This window comes from Aquarana catesbeiana, unplaced genomic scaffold, assembly GCF_042186555.1.
Source record: "Aquarana catesbeiana isolate 2022-GZ unplaced genomic scaffold, ASM4218655v1 unanchor225, whole genome shotgun sequence".
NCBI lineage: Eukaryota > Metazoa > Chordata > Amphibia > Anura > Ranidae > Aquarana > Aquarana catesbeiana.
In genome coordinates this window covers 923,424-942,375 of record NW_027362652.1, presented here as the reverse complement: position 1 = coordinate 942,375, position 18,952 = coordinate 923,424, and the positions used below count along the sequence as shown (strand labels likewise).

The 18,952-nt window shown below is 48.0% G+C and overlaps 1 protein-coding gene across 1 annotated transcript in view; it reads left to right on the top strand.

Annotated features, from left to right (window-relative positions):
- Nucleotides 1-18,952, top strand: part of LOC141121575 (uncharacterized) — a 167,489-nt gene that overhangs the window by 132,404 nt on the left and 16,133 nt on the right. The window contains 1 exon segment of the mRNA XM_073611210.1: nucleotides 12,480-14,132. Within this exon segment, the coding sequence (XP_073467311.1) occupies nucleotides 12,480-14,132 (1,653 nt within the window).

Here is an 18,952-nt window from a genome sequence, read left to right as displayed (position 1 = left end):
TCTATTGCTGTATGGTAGGGGAGGTGGCTCTAAGCCACAGGCGGGCTATCTGCATTCTAGCTGTAAAACGTGTTATCTGTAGGAATGTTGACAAGTATTTCTCCTCCTCAGAGATGGGAAGGAGGCCAAGTAGGCATTGACGTGGGCATAGCATCAAGGGAGAGCCCATGCAGTCGTGGAGAAATTTAACAACTTGCAACCAGTACTGTTGAATAGGTGGGCAGGTTCAAATAAAGTGGTAGAAGGTGTTGTCTGCGTTATCGCATCTGGGACAAGTCGGGTTGGCATCTGGCTTATACTTGCATAAGCGAGAGGGGGTAAGGTATGACCTGTGGAGAATATAGAAGTAAGTAATTAAGCGGTCTGAAAGTTTAGGGGACACTCTTTTACATGAGCTCAAAACCTCCCCCCACTCCTCATCTTCCAACCCCCCCAGATCACCCTCCCATCTGGATTTTAATTGGTATGCCTGTGAGGTGGCCGATGGCAGAAGAAGTTGATTATATAGTGTGGAGATTAGTTTCTTAGGGTCCTCACCGAGGATCACACCCGCCAGGGAACCTGACTCTAAAATAGGGACTGAAGCACCGAATTGGGACTGGAGGGCATGGCGAACCTGGAGAAAGCGGAAGAACATACGGTTGGGTAGGTTGAACTCTTCCTTGAGGGCCTGAAATGTCTTAACTGCACTGCCAGTAGTGAGTTGGGATAGATATATGATTCTCTCAATTACCCACAACTTATGATCGGGGATAGTCATCAATTCAGGTAGTTGAGGGTTATCCCAAATTGGCGTGTGGGCATGTAGGGGGGCAGCCCCGATGATGGTCTGCGCCCTTTGCCAAATTTTACAGTGGTGGTTTAGCATAAGGCATCTATTACCTGAGCGGGAGGGACCCCGGTGCCCGCAAAAAAGTATCTGGAAGGGGTGGACCACAACGTCGGTGACCGATGTGCACACCAATGTGGAATAACGGAGCTTGTCATGTCGGTTGAGATAATAAAAATGGGATAACTGAGAGGCGATGTAATACAATGCTAGATCGGGGAGGGCTGTGCCCCCTAAGTGCACAGGGCATTTTAGAGTCAACCATGACAGCTTGTGCCGGGAGGAGCCCCACACAAACGTGTTAGGAATAGATTCCATAGATCTAAATATGTGGGAAGGAATGTATAGAGGGGAGTGCCAGAATAAATAGAGCAATTTGGGGAGAAGAATCATTTTGACTATGTGAATGCGGCCCATAATTCCAAGAGGGAGTCTAGACCAGACTTTTATTTTTATGGAGATTATAAATCGGTTCAATATTAAGGGGTGCGTATTCGGTGAGGGAGCGTGAGCACTGAATGCCTAAGTATTTGAAACTGCTAGTCCTTACCAAGGGGAGGGCCACCTCTTCAGCCGTAGGGGCAGAGAGGTCTATGGGGAGGATCTGAGATTTGGCCCAGTTAATTTGCAGCCCCGAAAAGGTGCCGAACCGCTGGATCAGGTGTAGTGCCGCTGTCAAGGAGGGGCCTGCATCCTCTAAATATAAGAGCATATCATCTGCATAAAGGCTGAGTACCTCGGTCACCTGTCCCAAGCGGAGGCCCTTGATGTCGGGATGTGCCCTAATGGCGATAGCCAGAGACTCTACGGCTATGGGATATGGGGCATCCCTGGCGGGTACCTCGGGTCAGGGGAAGAGTATCGGATGTCTTGCCGTTGACCTGGATCCGGGGGGTGGGAGCCTGGTAAAGGAGTTGGAGCCACCTGATGAATTTAGTCCCAAAGCCGAATCTGCGGAGACATTCCCACAGGTAGCCCCTCTCCACCGAATCAAATGCCTTAGCGACATCCAGGCTAACCACCACCCTGGACCCAATATTGTCGTGTGTGGCTTGAAGATTCATAAACAATCTCCTGAGGTTAAATGATGTATTTTTGTTGGGCATAAAGCTGGTCTGATCAGCATGAATAAGGCTCAGTATCACTTTATTGAGTCTTAGGGCAAGAATTTTAGCTAATATTTTAACGTCTAGTTAAATAAGTAATAGGGAGTAATAGGGAGATGGGGCGATATGATTCGGGGTATAAGGGGTCCTTGCCTGGTTTCGGGATGAGGACGATAAGGGCTTCACCCATGGAGCGTGGGAGGGTGCCGGAATCAAAGATATGGGAATATACGGCCTGCAACTTAGGGAGAAGAACCTCTTGAAATTGGGAGTAAAACTCCAGGGGTAAACCATCTGAACCGGGAGCCTTGGAGACAGGTAGACTCGCCATCGCTTCCAGTATACAGTCCTCGGTTATGGGCGCTTCTAAAAGCTCTATTTGGGGTTCAGTAAGGGAAGGAAAGTCTATGCTCTGCAGGAAGGAACACAGTTCGTTCAGGGAGTAGTCGGCCTTTGAGGTGTACAGGTCAGCATAGATTCGCCTGAATTCCTGAACTACCTGTGCAGGGTCTGTAAGCGTGGATCCAGACTCCGAGCAGAGTTGAACCACCACAGGGGGGCTATGATCCAAGTGGGCCATGTATGCTAGTAGTTTCCCAGTCCGTTCACCATGCTCGAATGTTTTTTATTTGCTAAAGAATATGCCTCTTTTGGCTTTTTCGAAGTGGAGATAGTTTGTGAGCCTAGATTGTAAGCGAAGTTGGGCACCATTAGAGGGTGAGGGGTCTGCAAGGAAAAGCTGCTCAAGAGAGCCAAGCCATTCCTCGGCCTGCTGCAGGATTAGTTTAGAGGAGGCCTTGTGTCTGTTCACCCTTATAGGGAGGATTGAGCGGGCATGTAATTTGAATGCCTCCCACACCAACCCAACTGAAGCCGATCCCGCATTGGAGAGAAAATAGTGGGTCCATTCACGCTGTACGGCCTCCAAGTTCGTGAGGACCGTGAGCCAGAATGGGTTTAGTCTCCATGTGTGAGTCAGAGGGGTGGAGGGCAGGCGGAGGGTGATCCAATAGGGTGAATGATCCGATAAAACCCTGGTCCCAAATCCCGCTTCAAGGAGGTCCGGGACCAGGGTAGGGGAGATCAAAATCATGTCTATGCGGGACATAGTGGTCTGTGAGGGGGTGAAGCAGGAGAACGCGATTGTGGCGGGGTGTTTGAGTCTCCAGGTGTCTGTCATGGCAAACTCCAAAAGGAATCTCCCAAATCTAGTCAGTGTGGACTGGGTAGGTGCTGTATTGGGCGGGCGAAATCTGTCTAAGGGGGTCTATGACCATGTTGAAGTCCCCAATCCATATGGCAGGCACTACAGGATGCTGAGCCATAAAAGCCAGGCCTTCCTTAAGGGCAGCAAATTGAAATGGTGGGGGAATATAAAAGGCTAGAATTAACACCTCAAGCCCCCCAATGGTGGCATGCAGGAACAGAAACCTGCCCTGCTGATCTGACCGCAGATTGTGAGTTGAAATTGGACAGTTTTGGCAATTATAATAGCAACCCCTCTTGAGTTGTTAGTGTATGGGGCTTGATAGATCCAGCCCACCCAGGGCTTCTTAAGTGCCAGTTGCATTTGGCCCATTATGTGGGTCTCTAGGAGAACGTATATGTCCGCTCGCAGTTGTTTAAGGTGGAAGAGGAGGGCGAGCCGTTTGGGTTTGGCCCTCAGCCCTCTCACATTCCATGTAACTAACTTAAGATGTGCCATGTGGTCGGTGAGAGTATATTAGCATGCAGCCAGATCAGAGGGGGTAGTCTGCCCCCACACCCACAGCAGCCCAAATGCCCATACACATGAACATACATAGAACCAAGAGTGCTGCTCCCTGTTGTGTGTTGGAACACTGCAGGGGAGACCGCAGAAGCCATACAGCATTTGTGGCAGATCCGCAGGGAGCCATACCAGGAGGAGATTGGACAGACATAATACATTGCAAGCAGCAGTAAATAAATTGCAACAGTGAGCGTGTCAGATACCTTAACAACAAAAAAGAAAAAAAGGAGAGTAAAAAAATAAAAGAACGTAAACCTTGCCAGCTCTGGACCAGCGTGGCATAGCAAACTTGTAACAGTCCTCCACAGCCGTGGAGACTGCTGCTGGCCAGGGAAACAGTTCTTGGGGGGACAGCGAGGTGCACCATTGTCGGCAAGGGGGAGGAAAGCAAGCAAAAACATGCAAATGAGATGGAAGTTCTGGTGCAAGCCCGACTGTCCCTGGGGGCGAATAAAAGTGCACTGCAGTGCCAGGAAGTCCAGCATCTGGGCATTTGGGGAGGTGCGAATATCATGCTCCTATGTGGCTGAGTATGGGTAACTTACAGGGGCATTAGATAGCAGGTTGAGGAAGAGGGATATGAGCTACACACGGTTATTGTCAGGGGTAATATAGCCAAGATGGAGGAGGGTGAAAGTGAAGTAGGTCAAAGCTGACTCAGTTTATGGAGGTGTCAGCAGAGGCGAAGGTCTTGGGAGCCCAGTTCTGAGGAATGCATCTGTGGAGGAATTGATCCGGAGAGTCAAGATGGTGCAGCTGCTCCTTGTCGCTCCAGCCATGTAATGACCGCAAAGGGGTCCTCGAAAAAGTGAGCCTTTCCATCCCGGATCACTCGAAGGCGTGCTGGAAACAGCATAGCGTAGGGGAGATGGTGATTGCGTAGTTGACGCTTGGCTTCTGAAAATTGTGCCCGCTTCTTCTGGACCTTGGCGGAGAAGTCTGGGTATACCGCAATATGTTTGTCGCCAAACGGAATATTGCCCTTTTCGCGGGTGAGGCGTAAAATTGCATCGCGATCGCGGTAATTCAGGAACTTTGCGATAAAGGTTCGCGGGGGAGCTCCAGGTGGTGGGGGTCTCGCAGCCAGCTGAGGAGGTTACAGAGGCGGAGTCTGTTCTCCATGTCATCCTGTTTACTGAGGACGACATTTAGTTGGTACTGGAGCCTTTCAGTGGTGACCTGCAGTGGTGAGATGTCGTCCTCCGCCTGTCCAATCCTGCGCTCCGTTTCGGCCACCCTCTCCTGCAGTTTGTGTATATCCTGACGGATTAGGGAAATATCGACTTTAACCTCCTCAATTTTCGAGGTAAGAGTTGTCTGGCAGAGGGAGACAGCTTCAAGGATGCGTGCTGTGTCTCCTGAGAGCGGCCGAGGATGCGGCACCACCTTCCCCCGCCGAGTCCCGCTCCTCATGGCGATATCTCCCGGGGCTCGTTTCGGCGGCGACATGAGCACAGAGGGTTCGCCACTCGATGGGGATGTTGTATGCCAGGTGAAATAGCAAGTTAGTCCCAGAGGATCGGTGTAAAGGATGTTAGGTAGCCGGAGCTCTTACTCTGCACTCTCTACGCCATGCAGCTTCAGGCCACGCACCCCCCAAACTTCTTTCTCTGTTGCTTAATCCTAATTTATCTGGTTGTCTTTAGGGCCTAACATGGTTTTGCTTTAGATGGTAGTCTCAGTGCAGGGGCCTTCCCGTTATTCCGTACCTTCCCCGACTCCCTATACTACGTAGTTATTTCTACGCCTTTTAATACCTGATCGCAAATCAAGTCACTGATTAACATGGTTACGCTCTTGGTCCCTTGTGGATCAAGACCATATTCCCTACATTCTGATAAGGATCAATACCCTTTAGTATTAGAATAGTACCTGTGAACATTATTTTGTTTACTTGATGATGGTCTACAATATCCTTGGTAGAATAAATATATAACTCCCGCTCTGTTAAATAAAAACTAAGGGCATACTGCAGCAGACACCTGATTAGCTAAACCTTAACAGATCGAGAGGTAAATTAATAAATGATGATGTTGCGCTGTGAACCTTCTAAGAAAAAATAAAGTGCTAGTGCAATGATCAACACACAAGGTGTGTATCGTTCTATACCAGTGATGGCAAACCTTGGCACCCCAGATCTTTTGGAACTACATTTCCCATGATGCTCAACTACACTGCAGAGTGCATGAGCATCATGGGAAATGTAGTTCCAAAACATCTGGGGTGCCAAGGTTCGCCATCACTGATCTATACAATCAAAAACTTTCTGCGTGCTAAGGTGCAAAGTGAAATAAATATAGTTACTACAAACAGTAAACATCCATAACTGATGGCGATAGCTTGGAACCGATCACATAATCATAAAACAGTGAAAATATACTAACGTGCTGAAGTAATTAATAACTTATAACAATGCGAATAATAAAAGTCCAATGCGCACTTTAGATTAGAGTATCTTGAACGTGTAAATACAATCCCATAAATACTGTGACAGTCAAACAATATTGAGATGAGTAATATATCCCTCCACCGTGGGTGGAAAAAAAATGGCCGATGCCAGGATAATCCTCCTGTAGTGACACCTGAATGTGTACAAGCCCCTTACCTTACTGCTGTAAGGGTACAGCATAAATGGATCAAATGCAGCAGTCCTGATGGGGTCCCTCTTTGATGTTTACAGAAATGGATCGTGATATAGCCTTCTCCTCTAGTAAGCTCGATTTGGGGAGGTTAGAATATGGAAGAAAAGTCCCAATAGCATAATCCCGTTTAAAATGGGTCAATTTATTAAAACATAGATACACTCACTTTTTGGTTTAAAAAAAAAGGTAATAATCCATGAGCGCCAAGCTCGTATACTTCCATCCCTACTGGTTCCGCCTATTGCTCCAATTCCGACGCGTATCGTCACATCATGTGACTTCATCAGGGGAATATATTTATATGTGTTGTATCTTACAGCAGTAAGGTGAGGAGCTTGTACACATTCCAGTGTCACTACATATTTTTGGTTAAAAAAAATCCCAATATTGTTGATGGTTTGAGCAAACGTTTTACAAACTATGGGGTATTTTTATGGCAGCGATTAGCGACGTATAGCGGGACTGCCACATTGTGGCGGGCAAATCTGACACTAAGTGACACTTTTTTGGGGACCAGTGACACCAATACAGGGATCAGTGCTAAATAATATGCACTGTCACTGTACTAATGACACTGGCAGGGAAAGGGTTAACAGGGGCAATCAAAGGGTTAAATGTGTCCCTAGGGAGTGCTTTCTAACTGTGTGGGGGAGGTGCTTGTACTGTAAGAAGACAGAGATCTGTGTTACTGCTTAGCAGAAACACAAGATCTGGGGCGTGGCTTGTGGTGCATGGAGTAGGACGCGCTGACTGATCTCTCCACTGTATCTCCTGCAATTTATCCTGACTGCCTGCATACCCAACGCCGTACCTTCTCCACACACGTCTCCATGGGTACAGCAAACAAGTGGCCTTCCTCCGGTACCTGTCTCTCCCGTTGGCGATATGTCCAGAAGGGATAAAGACCAGACAGCAACGCATGACCAAGCTGGCCAAAATGGTGCCCGGCTGCCTGCTCGAGCTAGGGAGGATGCACAGCGGCTGTTTGCTAAAGCAAACTGCTACTCCTGATACACGACTTACCAAGCTCTCCACACCGGGGGGCGGCTATCCCTAATCTGGTGGACCCAGACCCGGGCTAGGCAGAGGACCCTGAGGAATCCGCCATGTGGGACACTGTGAGTACCTCAGTCATTTTAGCTACTAATCAGGAGCCTGACATGGAGGTCTCGGATGACCCTGAACCCACACTACCGGAAATCCTTGCAGCAGTAACCTATCACACCTTACACTCCCTGACATCTTGAATGAAGGGGGTGAAACTTGAAATAACTTTGGTCAGGCAGACATGCAGAAGTTAAGAGACCGCACGGCGGCCTTAGAAGGTCGCGTGAGCACAATTGAAGATGATATGGCGCCACTACAGCGTGAAGTGCACCACGTGCAATCCCTGACCTTTGCTCATGCCGCCAAACTAGAAGACATGGAAAATAGACTGAGAAGGAACCATGTCTGGGCTGTGGGAATTCCAGAGCGGGCTGAGGAGAAGAACCCTGTGGCATTAAGTTTACAGACATCAAGAAACGACTGCGACGCTTTGATGTTACCTACGCCATGCTCTACCCGGCCAGGCTGAGGGTAGCAGCCAACAACAAAACCCACTTTTTCGATAACCTGAATGCTGCTGCTGACTGGTTGGATTGTGCGGATCCTGCTCTGAGATGGATGGCGGTGGCCTGAATCTAAACCATTCCACGTCAGGATGAGATGCTTTATGATTGCGGATATCTTCCCTGCTCACACTGCAGGCCTTGGATCCTATAAGGCGGTAAGGAACTTGTGTTAATTTGTTTAAGTTACAACCACTGTTATTAGTGGAAGTGGAAGTTCTTTCGGATTCCTGGTTTCACCAGAGACGTTGGGGCCCCCATACATACCTGTCCTGCGAGGACTCACTGTTTTTGTTCCCTTTATTCAAGGATGCTTTTCTTCATTTTTTTTCTTCTTTTGTTGTTCGGGGGCCCCACCCCATTTGCCAGACTGGTCTCGGAACTAGGGTTGTGTGATGTGTGGAGGAATAGACACCCAGACGGGAAATGTTATTCTTGTTATTCTGCTTCACATAGTGGTTTATAATGCATAGACCAGTGCTTGAGTAACCCTCTGGCATTATCTATGGTGAACCTGGTTGAATACTTTCCAAGGAATATCTCTGACCATTCACTGATGAGAGAACAGATCTCTATTGCGGGAGCCGCGGGTACTAAATTATGGAAAGTCAATCCCTTTTGGTTTAATCTCTTTCCGACAGCAGACCCACTGCCTGCAGAGATTCAAACCTTTCTTCACTATAATAGAGGCTGTGCTGAACAGGGAGTGGTCTGGGACACTCTTAAGGCGCACATACGAGGTCTTATAATCCGACAGATATCTAACATTAAGACAGCTACCAGGGAATGGGGAAACCTGGTGCTCAGTGAGGCACAAAAAGCGGAACAACACTATAGTATGAATCCCTCACCTGCTTCCGAGAGAGTATGGTTTGTGGCACAGGCATTGCACCAACAGGTCACCCTCATCACAGTTGAAAGCAAGAGATTTTATTATACAGCAGAAATATTTTGAGGAAGGGAAAAACATTGGCCACTTGCTGGCGATGATTTCTCAGACACTGCAGGGAACAACGCACATAGAAGCCATCTGGAACCCAGCAGGGGCTATGGTACAGGATGCAAGTAAAATCTTACAGGTTTTCAGTACTTATTTTAGGGAACTATATGAATCCAAGGCTACTCCCCGGAGAATGAGCTTGTACACTTCTTGGATCAGTGCACTTTGCCGACACTGTCCACGAAGGGTGGTAAATGGCTCAATGAACACATCACCATTGAAGAACTAACTGAGGCCAGTGCCACTATGGTTAACAGTAAGTCCCGGGGACCAACGGACTGCCCGCGGAGTTGTATAAACACTATGGTGAATCCCTTTTACCTACGCTTTTGACAACTCTGAAAGATGCAGTTCGCAAGGGTGCACTTCCGGCTTCTATGAGAGAGGCCAACATCGTGGTGCTGCCCAAGCCGGGTAAGGACCCCTTGCTGCCTGATTCTTACAGACCGACCTCACTGATAAACACGAACATCAAACTCTTGGCCAGAGTCCTAGCCACACGCTTGGCACAGGTGGTGCCTGGGCTGATACACCTTGATCATTCAGGCTTCATTCCTGCTCGGTCAACGGCATTGAATGTTAGACGGCTATTTCTAAACATACAGCTGCCGGTAGATAACCCAGGCAATAGGGTAGTGTTTTCACTTGACGCTGCCAAAGCTTTTGACAGCGTTGAGTGGAGATACCTATGGGCGGTCCTGCGTAAATTTAAAGTTGGCAAACCCTTTTATGCCTGGATTCATTTGCTATATACGGCTCCCAGCGCACGAATCCGCATTAACGGGGTGCTATCCGAGGCTTTTCCATTACACAGAGGGACTAGGCAGGGATGCCCGCTGTCCCCCTTGCTCTTTGCCCTGGCGCTGGAACCTCTGGCGGCCATAGTGAGAGCATCCCCTGAGGTGGTGAGCTTTCATAGAGGGGAGATGGTACGCAAGCTCTCCCTCTATGCTGATGACACCCTGATATACCTCGGAGATACCATGGGGTCCCTTGCAGCTGTCATGTGACTTATTGAACTATTTAGCCGTTATTCAGGCTTTGCCATTAACTGGCATAAGTCTTTGCTATTGCCATTCAATCCATTACCTGGCCCTCTCCCTCAAATAGCTTCACAGGTGGATGTGGTTACTCCATTTAAGTATTTGGGGATTACTGTTATGAGGGAGGTTGGAGACTATATAGCGCTGAACCTTAAACCCATCCAGCAAAAATTCAAGCAAAAGTGCACCAGTTGGTGTAGATTGCCCCTTTCTGTTACGGGCAGGGCCAACCTCATTAAAATGGTCTGGGCCCCCAGTTGCTGTATGTGCTACACAATGCCCCTGTATGGATCCTGAAATATTGTTTTTTACGATATCCAAAAGATCAGGGAGGGATGGCGGTTCCTCATTCACTCACATACTTTATGGCTGCCCAGTTGCAGCATTTGACTGGCTGGGACCTCCCTATGGTGATGGACCCCTCAAGAACCTTACTGATACAATCCTTAGTGGAGTTCTTGGCCTTGTCTCAGCTGAAAATGGGCCTGCCGGAATTACCTTTCCACTGCCCCACGGTACAGTTGTTGTTAAAACTATGGACAGAACTAAAGTGCAGGTTGGGTCTTACTGGCTTTCTCCCATGTACATCTATATGGTGTAATAGGTCCTACAGAGAGCTGGCTAAACTTGGAAATTGTTCAACCTGGATAACTGCCGGAGTTAAATACTTATCGCAACTTTTTGTGGAGCAAGATGTGAAACCCTTTGACCAACTTGTATAGAATTCCCCTTGCTCCGCAATAGATACTATTTGTACATGCAACTGCGTCATGCCTTCAGGGTGCAGAGTAGGATATCTAGGTTACAGGTCAAAGATTTACATTCCTGCAGGATATTTTCTCCACCTCTGGTAAGAAGGGGATTATATCTAGGATATATGCTCTGTTGTCGTATATCCAAGCCCCAGATTTGTTACCTTGTGGAGAGAAGTGGGAGATGGATGTGGGCCCTTTGGATGGAGATACATGGGAACAGATCTTGGTGAATGGCCCCCTGGTGTCGGTGTCAGCAGCACACAAACTATCTCACCTGTTCATCCTTCATCGTGCATACCGTACACCGGTTCAATTACATAAGTGGGGCAGATGAGATTCTCCTATATGCCCAAAGTGCCAAGCACATCAAGGCACTCTAATTCATATGCTATGGCAATGCCCCAAACTGGTGAGATATTGGCAAGATGTGATCCAAATGATAACTAACATATATCAGGTTCAACTTAACTTCAACCCAGTTACGTGTCTGTTGGGTAGGCTGATCTAGGATCCCTACCGTCCGCCCACTCATACAGCACTCCTCAGGCTGCTGTACTTAGCTAGGAAGCTAATAGCGAGATACTGGCTGTCTCCACATACGCCTACCTTTAGGCAATGGATACAACAGGTGAATTATATTCTGATACGGGAAAAAAATACGTACCTTCATAGAAATGCCCCTCGGAAATTTTAAAACATATGGCAAGAATGGTTGGGTACACCCGGAGTAACTCCCTCTCAGCTCATACTTACCAGGCTACTCTAAACATGAGGGGGCCCTGTCAAGAGTGTGGAGAAGACAATGGGCAGACTTAGGATGTATACCTTATAGGGACGGGATGTGTGCACTGCAAGAGTTTTGACTTGGAGTAAAAACCCTTTTTATTTTCTTTATGTGTTCTGTTTATGTGAGGTTTCGTTTCTTATTGTACTTACCACTGCTTGTTTGTTTCTAGCTGAGACTGAACTAACTAGAAGGAGAGGACAGAAGCAGATACCAAATAATATTGGTAAATAAGTTCTAGTGGCCCTAAACCACCACTAGATGTTGGCATACATCAAACAATAGTAACTGATGCAGTTCAATATAGCACATAAAAATTACAAATAAGTGGGACAGATAACTCACTCCTTCACATTCTCAACCCTATTTATGTAGATTTTGGGGTTCAGCTGGCAGTATGAGGTTTTGTTTTGATCCTAGTTACAGTAACAGTCCCTATTCTTTGAGCTAACTTATAGCTAAAAGTTAACCTAAAACTCTGTCAACAGTTTTGTTAGGATAAAATGTAAGGAGGAACATAGAAAATGGAAACACTTATATTTGCAACAGAAAATATGTCTCCAAACACCCTCCAGTGCTGCTTGTCACCAGAAGCCTAGGCCTATCGCCACTTGCTCTATGCTAAAAGGTCTGCAAGTCTAAACTTTGAATTTCTTCATTATCAGAGATCACATGACCCAGTGCCTAGGCTTGTGGTTGTGTGAAGAGCATGCACCTCCCAGTCCTCATTGGTTCCTGCTCTTCTGACAAATCTGTGTAAATGTAGAAGTGATCTGGGAGGAGGAACAAGGGCTGTGTTTACTGAAGAGGGAAAGTCACAGCTGGTTGGGACATCCACTGAAACCATCTGGTCACTCAAATCTACCTGATTCAGATGGGATATTGATTTAAGTAAACTAACCATCTTGTATCTATTGATCGTGTTTTTATATTTTCCAGGACACGCGATTGAGAAACCTTCCACAGAACATCTCACTTTATCTCTAAGCTATAAAATGGAAGATGAGGACATCACAAGAGATTGTGCAGGAGAAAAGACAATGAGCTCAGCTGTAGATGGTGGACTTCACAGTGTGGAGAGACCATCAAATCCCTCTGACTCTGAGCAACCTCATACTGTGAGGGATGGTGCCGGAATTCAGGGGGAGGAGAAATTTGCCTGTCCTGAATGTGGGGAAAATTTTAGCTTTAAATTAAGTCTTACTGTACATCAGAGATCTCACACAGATGGGAAGCTTCATTCTTGCTCTGAGTGCGGGAAATGTTTTTCACAGAAATCAGACCTTGTTGGACATAAAAAATCTCACGGAGGAGAGAAGCCGTATTCCTGCCCCAAGTGTGGGAAACGTTTTCTACGGAAATCAGACTTTCTTATACATCAAAGATCTCACACGGGGGAGAAGCCGTATCTTTGCTCTGAATGTGGTAAAAGTTTTTCAGACAAGTCCAATCTTAACAGACATCAGAGGATTCACACGGGGGAGAAACCATATTCCTGTCCTGAGTGTGAAAAATGTTTTTCACAGGTCTCCCATCTTCAAAAACATAGGAGGTCTCACACAGAGGAGAAAGTGTGTTCTTATCCTGAGTGTGGAAAATGTTTTTCACAGATATCAGAGCTACTAATACATCAAAGATCTCATACAGGCAAGAAGCCATATTCCTGCCCTGAGTGCGGGAAATGTTTTGCATGGAAATCAGGACTTGTTATGCATCAAAGATCTCACACTGGGGAGAAACCGTGTTCCTGCTCTGAGTGTGGGAAATGTTTTTTACACAAATCAGACCTTGCTAGACATCAAAGATTTCATAGAGGGGAGAAACCGTATTCCTGCACTGAGTGTGGGAAATGTTTTTCACAGAAATCAGACCTTGTTAGACATCAAAAATGTCACAGAGAGGAGAAGCCGTATTCCTGCTCAGAGTGTGGAAAATGTTATATATGGAAATCAGACTTTGTTATACATCAAAGATCTCACACAGGGGAGAAGCCGTATCCCTGCTCTGAGTGCGGTAAAAGTTTTTCAGAGAAGTCCAATCTTTACAGACATCAGATGATTCACACAGGGGAGAAGCCATATTCCTGTCCTGAGTGTGGGAAAAGTTTTTCACGGAAATCAGGACTTGCTCTGCATCAGAGATCTCACAGAGGGGAGAAGCTTTTTGCCTGCCCTGAGTGCGGGAAATGTTTTTTGGACAATTCCAGACTTTACAGACATCAGATGATTCACACAGGGGAGAAGCCGTATTTCTGTCCTGAGTGTGGGAAAAGTTTTTCACAGAAATCAGACCTTGTTAGACATCAAAGGTCTCACACAGGGGAGAAGCCATATTCGTGCCCCAAGTGCAGAAAATGTTATATACGTAACTCAGACTTTGTTATACATCAAAGATCACACACAGGGCAGAAGCCATATTCCTGCCTTGAGTGTGGTAAATGTTTTTCGGCAAAATCTATTCTTTACAGGCATCAGAGGATTCACACAGGGGAGAAGCCATATTTTTGTTCTGAGTGTGGGAAATGTTTTTCATGGAAATCAGAACTTGTTAGACATCAAAGATCTCACAAAGGGGAGAAGCCACATTCCTTCCCTGAATGAGGGAGATATTTTTCATGGTTGTCCATATTCCTGCCCTGAGTGTGAAAATACTGTACGTGAAAATCAGACTTTGTTAACCACCTCAATACTGGGCACTTTCACCCCCTTCCTTCCCAGACCAATTTTCAGCTTTCCGTGCTCTCAAACTTTGAATGAGAGTTGCGCGGTCTTGCTACACTGTACCCAAATTACATTTTTATTATTTTGTTCACACAAATAGAGCTTTCTTTTGGTAGTATTTATTCGCCAATTTTTTTTTTTTGCGATATAAGTGAAAAAAAGAGTGAAAAATTTGAAAAAAACAATATTTTCTACTTTCTGTTTTAGCAGAAATTTAATATAATCAAATTTTGTCATGAATTTAAGCCAGAATGTATTCTGCTACAAGTCTTTGGTAAAAATAAATCCTGATAAGTGTATGATAATAGGTTTGTGTGATCACAGACAGATGATCACGGACAGATGTGCGCAGATGATCACGGGCAGATGATCGCGGACAGATGATCACAGATGTGCGCACATGATCACTGGGACAGTTGATTTTACTGGGACATATATGGGACAGGTGTTTTTTCTGTGTGGGGACACTAGGCTGGGAAACATTGTGAAAAAAGCCGTAAAAAACAGCTCATACTCATTAAACACTGGCCGGTTGCAGAGATCTGCTTTCCTTCTCCTCACTGGCAATCTCCGAGTGAGGAGGAGAGCAGATCACCTAGCAACTGGCTCTCTATTTACATAACATGATGGCTGTGATTGGACACAATCATCATGTGAACAGGAGGGCCAATGATAGAGCCCTCCTGCCGATCTGAGATGCGCCGTGACAGGATCACGCGGTTGCGCGATCCCACCCCTTCTGAAGGACGTTCAGGAACATCCACTCAGAAGGAAGAAGCACCCAGCCGGCCGTTTATGTGCGTCATGAGTCATGATAATGGATTGAGGCTATAAGGCTATAAAGAGCCATACCGATTCCACCTGTGCTAGATATATCCAGTCAGTCCTATTTGGGCCAGTATGTCGGTTGAGGGCAGGCAGATGATTGGAATAGCCTAGAACACCTTATGTCCAGTTGAATGCTAATGTAATTGCATTTTATAAGCAGGCATAGTCTCTATTATGGTGACACGGGTAGGCAGTCTGCAATAAAGGGCTCCTTGGAGAAAGTAGAAAAGTATGTAGATTCCCTGATAAAGGAAATGGTTTACCATCTCCTTCTTTGTCAAGGATACAAGGGATGTTCTTCTTAAACTATTGCATCTGTCGATACCAGCTGGAGCACATCTGGTAGGGATAGATGTAGAAATGGTATATACGTCTATCCCACATACTGTAAGTGGGGGCTTAAAGCAGTAGTTCAATTTTTGGAAGTGGAATACCCAGTGTTGGGTGCACAGAATGAATACATAATTTAATTACTGGACTTTATGCTTAACCATAATTTTTTTCAATTTCTCGGTACTGGCTATCATCAAATAAGTGGAACATGTATGGGAGCACCCTGGGCGCTGGCCTATACCTGCCTCCATCTGAGCTTCTGGGAAGAGGAGATGGTATATAACTCCTTGATGTACCTCAGCCACTGTTGTTTGTGGCTGAGTTACATCGATGACGTGCTCATGGTGTGGAGTGGGACTATAGAACAATTGACAAGTTTTATGCAAGAACTGAACCAAAATGATAGGAACATTAGACTTATCTATTCCCACCCTGAGATAAGTGGAAATGGGGGTGGTTCTGGCGGAAACTGTAGTTCAAATGATGCCAGAGAACCTGAGTCTGTGTTATTGTAATGGGTGTGGATCAGGGGCGAGCACAAACCGTGCAAGATGGATGGTAATATCCAGGGGTGAAGAAGAAACGGTCCATAACTCAGGACAGGCCTCTTCAGGATAGCAGAAGCAGGCTCCAAAACATGTAGATAAAGGGTAAAGAAAGAGGTGCCTTCTAAGTATGAACTGTAGAAACTTTATGGTGCAATAAATAAAAACAATCACATTGAGGTTAAAAATGATCAGCGTGAGGAAAATCCTGCAGCGGTGAGTCTCCTTGCTCCTTCAACAGGCCGCGTCACTCAGGAACCCATAGAAAGCTGTCTGCCAGGTCTGTACACTCTGTGGCTCAGGTGGAATGAAAAAAAAATAGTTGTGTGTCGGGGCAATGACAGCAAACTTATGTTTCCTAACAATTGCACATACCATAGGCCAGGAATGTCAAACTCGATTTCATCGGGGGCCACATCGGCATTGTGGTCACCCTCAAAAAGGTCCAGGGCACCCCACTCCCCCTTACATCAGATGTCAAGAGCACCTCCCACCATCAGAAGTGAAGAGTCCTTCCCTACATCACAGTGCACCCCCCTTACCATGTGCTGCTGCTAGGAAGAAGATGGGACAGAGCTGAAAAGCATAAAGTGCAGGGTCTGGAGGAAAACCAGAGGAGGGCTGGAATCAGCTGCTGGAGTCTGCTGAATGTGGAGACCAGGGAGGAGTCTTCAAGGAGGTGCTGTGGCTGCACAGAGAGGTACAGGATCTGTAGGAGGAGTTCTGTCCTCCTTTCTGCTGAGACAAGGGGAGCGGCCCGTGGCTTACTTTGTATATGTGGTGGGGATTCCCCATAGGGTTGCCACCTGTACGGTATTCACCCAGACAGTCCGGGTTTTGACACATGTCCGGTTTTCAGTGTGCCCGACACCCGGACACACTGCTGTCAGTTGGGAGGGGAAGTGGGGAAAGTGTCATTCTGCTGGATGATGAAGGGTGGGTGAGAATTGAGGGGTTTGTATGGGTGACGCTTTTCTATACTGTGTAAGTGCTTTACCCTATTCGATACTTGCTTGGCAGCATATTCTTTCCACACTACACCTCTCCATGCAGACCAGTTCCGCCTCCCATCTCTGCCCCCGACTTCAGCTTCCATGTCTTGCCTTCAGCCATGCTGTTTCTGTCTGCTAGACTGCTCCTCTCATTTTCTGCACCTCTGTGCAAAGCAGCTCCAACTCCGACTCCCCTGCTGCTCTTGGGCAGCTCCCGTCCGGTAGCCAGAATATATACACTGACTCTTCTACACAGTGCCCAGTCAGTGTATAGTATAGTGCTTCCTACAGTCACTCTGCCCCCTCCTGTCACACTCTGCCCCCCCCCCCTGTTACACTCTGCCTCCTCCTGTCACACTCTGCCACCTCCTGTCACACTCTGCCCCCTCCTGTTACACTCTGCCCCCTCGTGTCACACGCTGCCCCCTCTTGTTACACTCTGCCCCCTCCTGTCACACTCAGCGCCCTCCTGTTACACTCTGCCCCCTCCTGTCACACTCTGCCCCTCCTGTCACATTCTGCCCCCTCCTGTCACACTCTGCCCCCTCCTGTTACATTGTCCCCTCCTGTCACACTCTGCCCCCTCCTGTTACATTCTGCCCCCTCCTGTTACACTGCCTTCTCCTGTCACTCTGCCCCCTTCTGTCACACTCTGCCTCCTCCTGTCACACTCTGCCCCCTCCTGTCACATTCTGCCCCCTCCTGTCACACTCTGCCCCCTCCTGTCACACTCTGCCCCTCCTGTCACACTCTGTCCCCTCCTGTCACACTCTGCCCCTCCTGTCACTCTGCCCCTCATGTCACACTCTGCCCCTCCTGTCACACTCTGCCCCTCCTGTCACACTCTGCCCCCCCTCTGTCACACTCTGCCCCTCCTGTCACACTGCCCCCTCCTATCATTCTGTCACTCAGCCCCCTCCTGTCACACTCTGCCACCTCCTGTCACATTCTGCCCCCTCCTGTCACACTCTGCCCCCTCCTGTCGCACTCTGCCCCCTTCTGTCACACTGCCCCCTCCTATCACTCTGTCACTCTGCCCCCTCCTGTCATACTCTGCCCCCTCCTGTCACACTCTGCCCCCTCCTGTCATACTCTGCCCCCTCCTGTCACACTCTGCCCCCTCCTGTCATACTCTGCTCCCTCCTGTCACACTCTGCTCCCTCCTATCACACTCTGCCCCTCCTGTCACACTCTGCCCCTCCTGTCACACTCTGCCCCCTTCTGTTACACTCTGCCCCTCCTGTCACACTCTGCCCCCCTCCTATCACTCTGCCCCCTCCTGTCACATTCTGCACCCTCCTATCACTCTGTCACTCTGCTCCCCCCTGTCACACTCTGCCCCCTCCTGTCACACTGCCCCCTCCTATCATTCTGTCACTCTGCCCCCTCTTGTCACACTCTGCCTCCTCCTGTCACATTCTGCCCCCTCCTGTCACACTCTGCCCCTTCTGTCACACTCTGCCCCCTCCTGTTACACTCTGCCCCTTCTGTTACACCCTGCCCCTCCTGTCTCACTCTGCCCCTCCTGTCTCACTCTGCCCCCTCCTGTCACACTCTGCCCCTCCTGTCACACTCTGCCCCCTTCTGTCACACTGCCCCCTCCTATCACTCTGTCACTCTGCCCCCACCTGTCACACTCTGCTCCCTCCTGTCACACTCTGCTCCCTCCTGTCACACTCTGCTCCCTCCTATCACACTCTGCCCCCTTCTGTCACACTCTGCCCCCTCCTGTCACACTGCACCCACTCCTGTCACACTGCGCCCCCTCCTATCACTCTGCACCCCTCCTGTCACACTACGCCCCCTCCTGTCACACTGCGCCCCCTCCTGTCACTCTGCCCCCTCCTGTCACACTGCCCCCTCCTATCACTCTGTCACTCTGCGCCCCTCCTGTTACTCTGCGCCCCCTCCTGTCACACTGCCCCCTCCTATCACTCTGTCACTCTGCACCCTTCCTGTCACACTGTGCCCCCTCCTTTCACACTGCCCCCTCC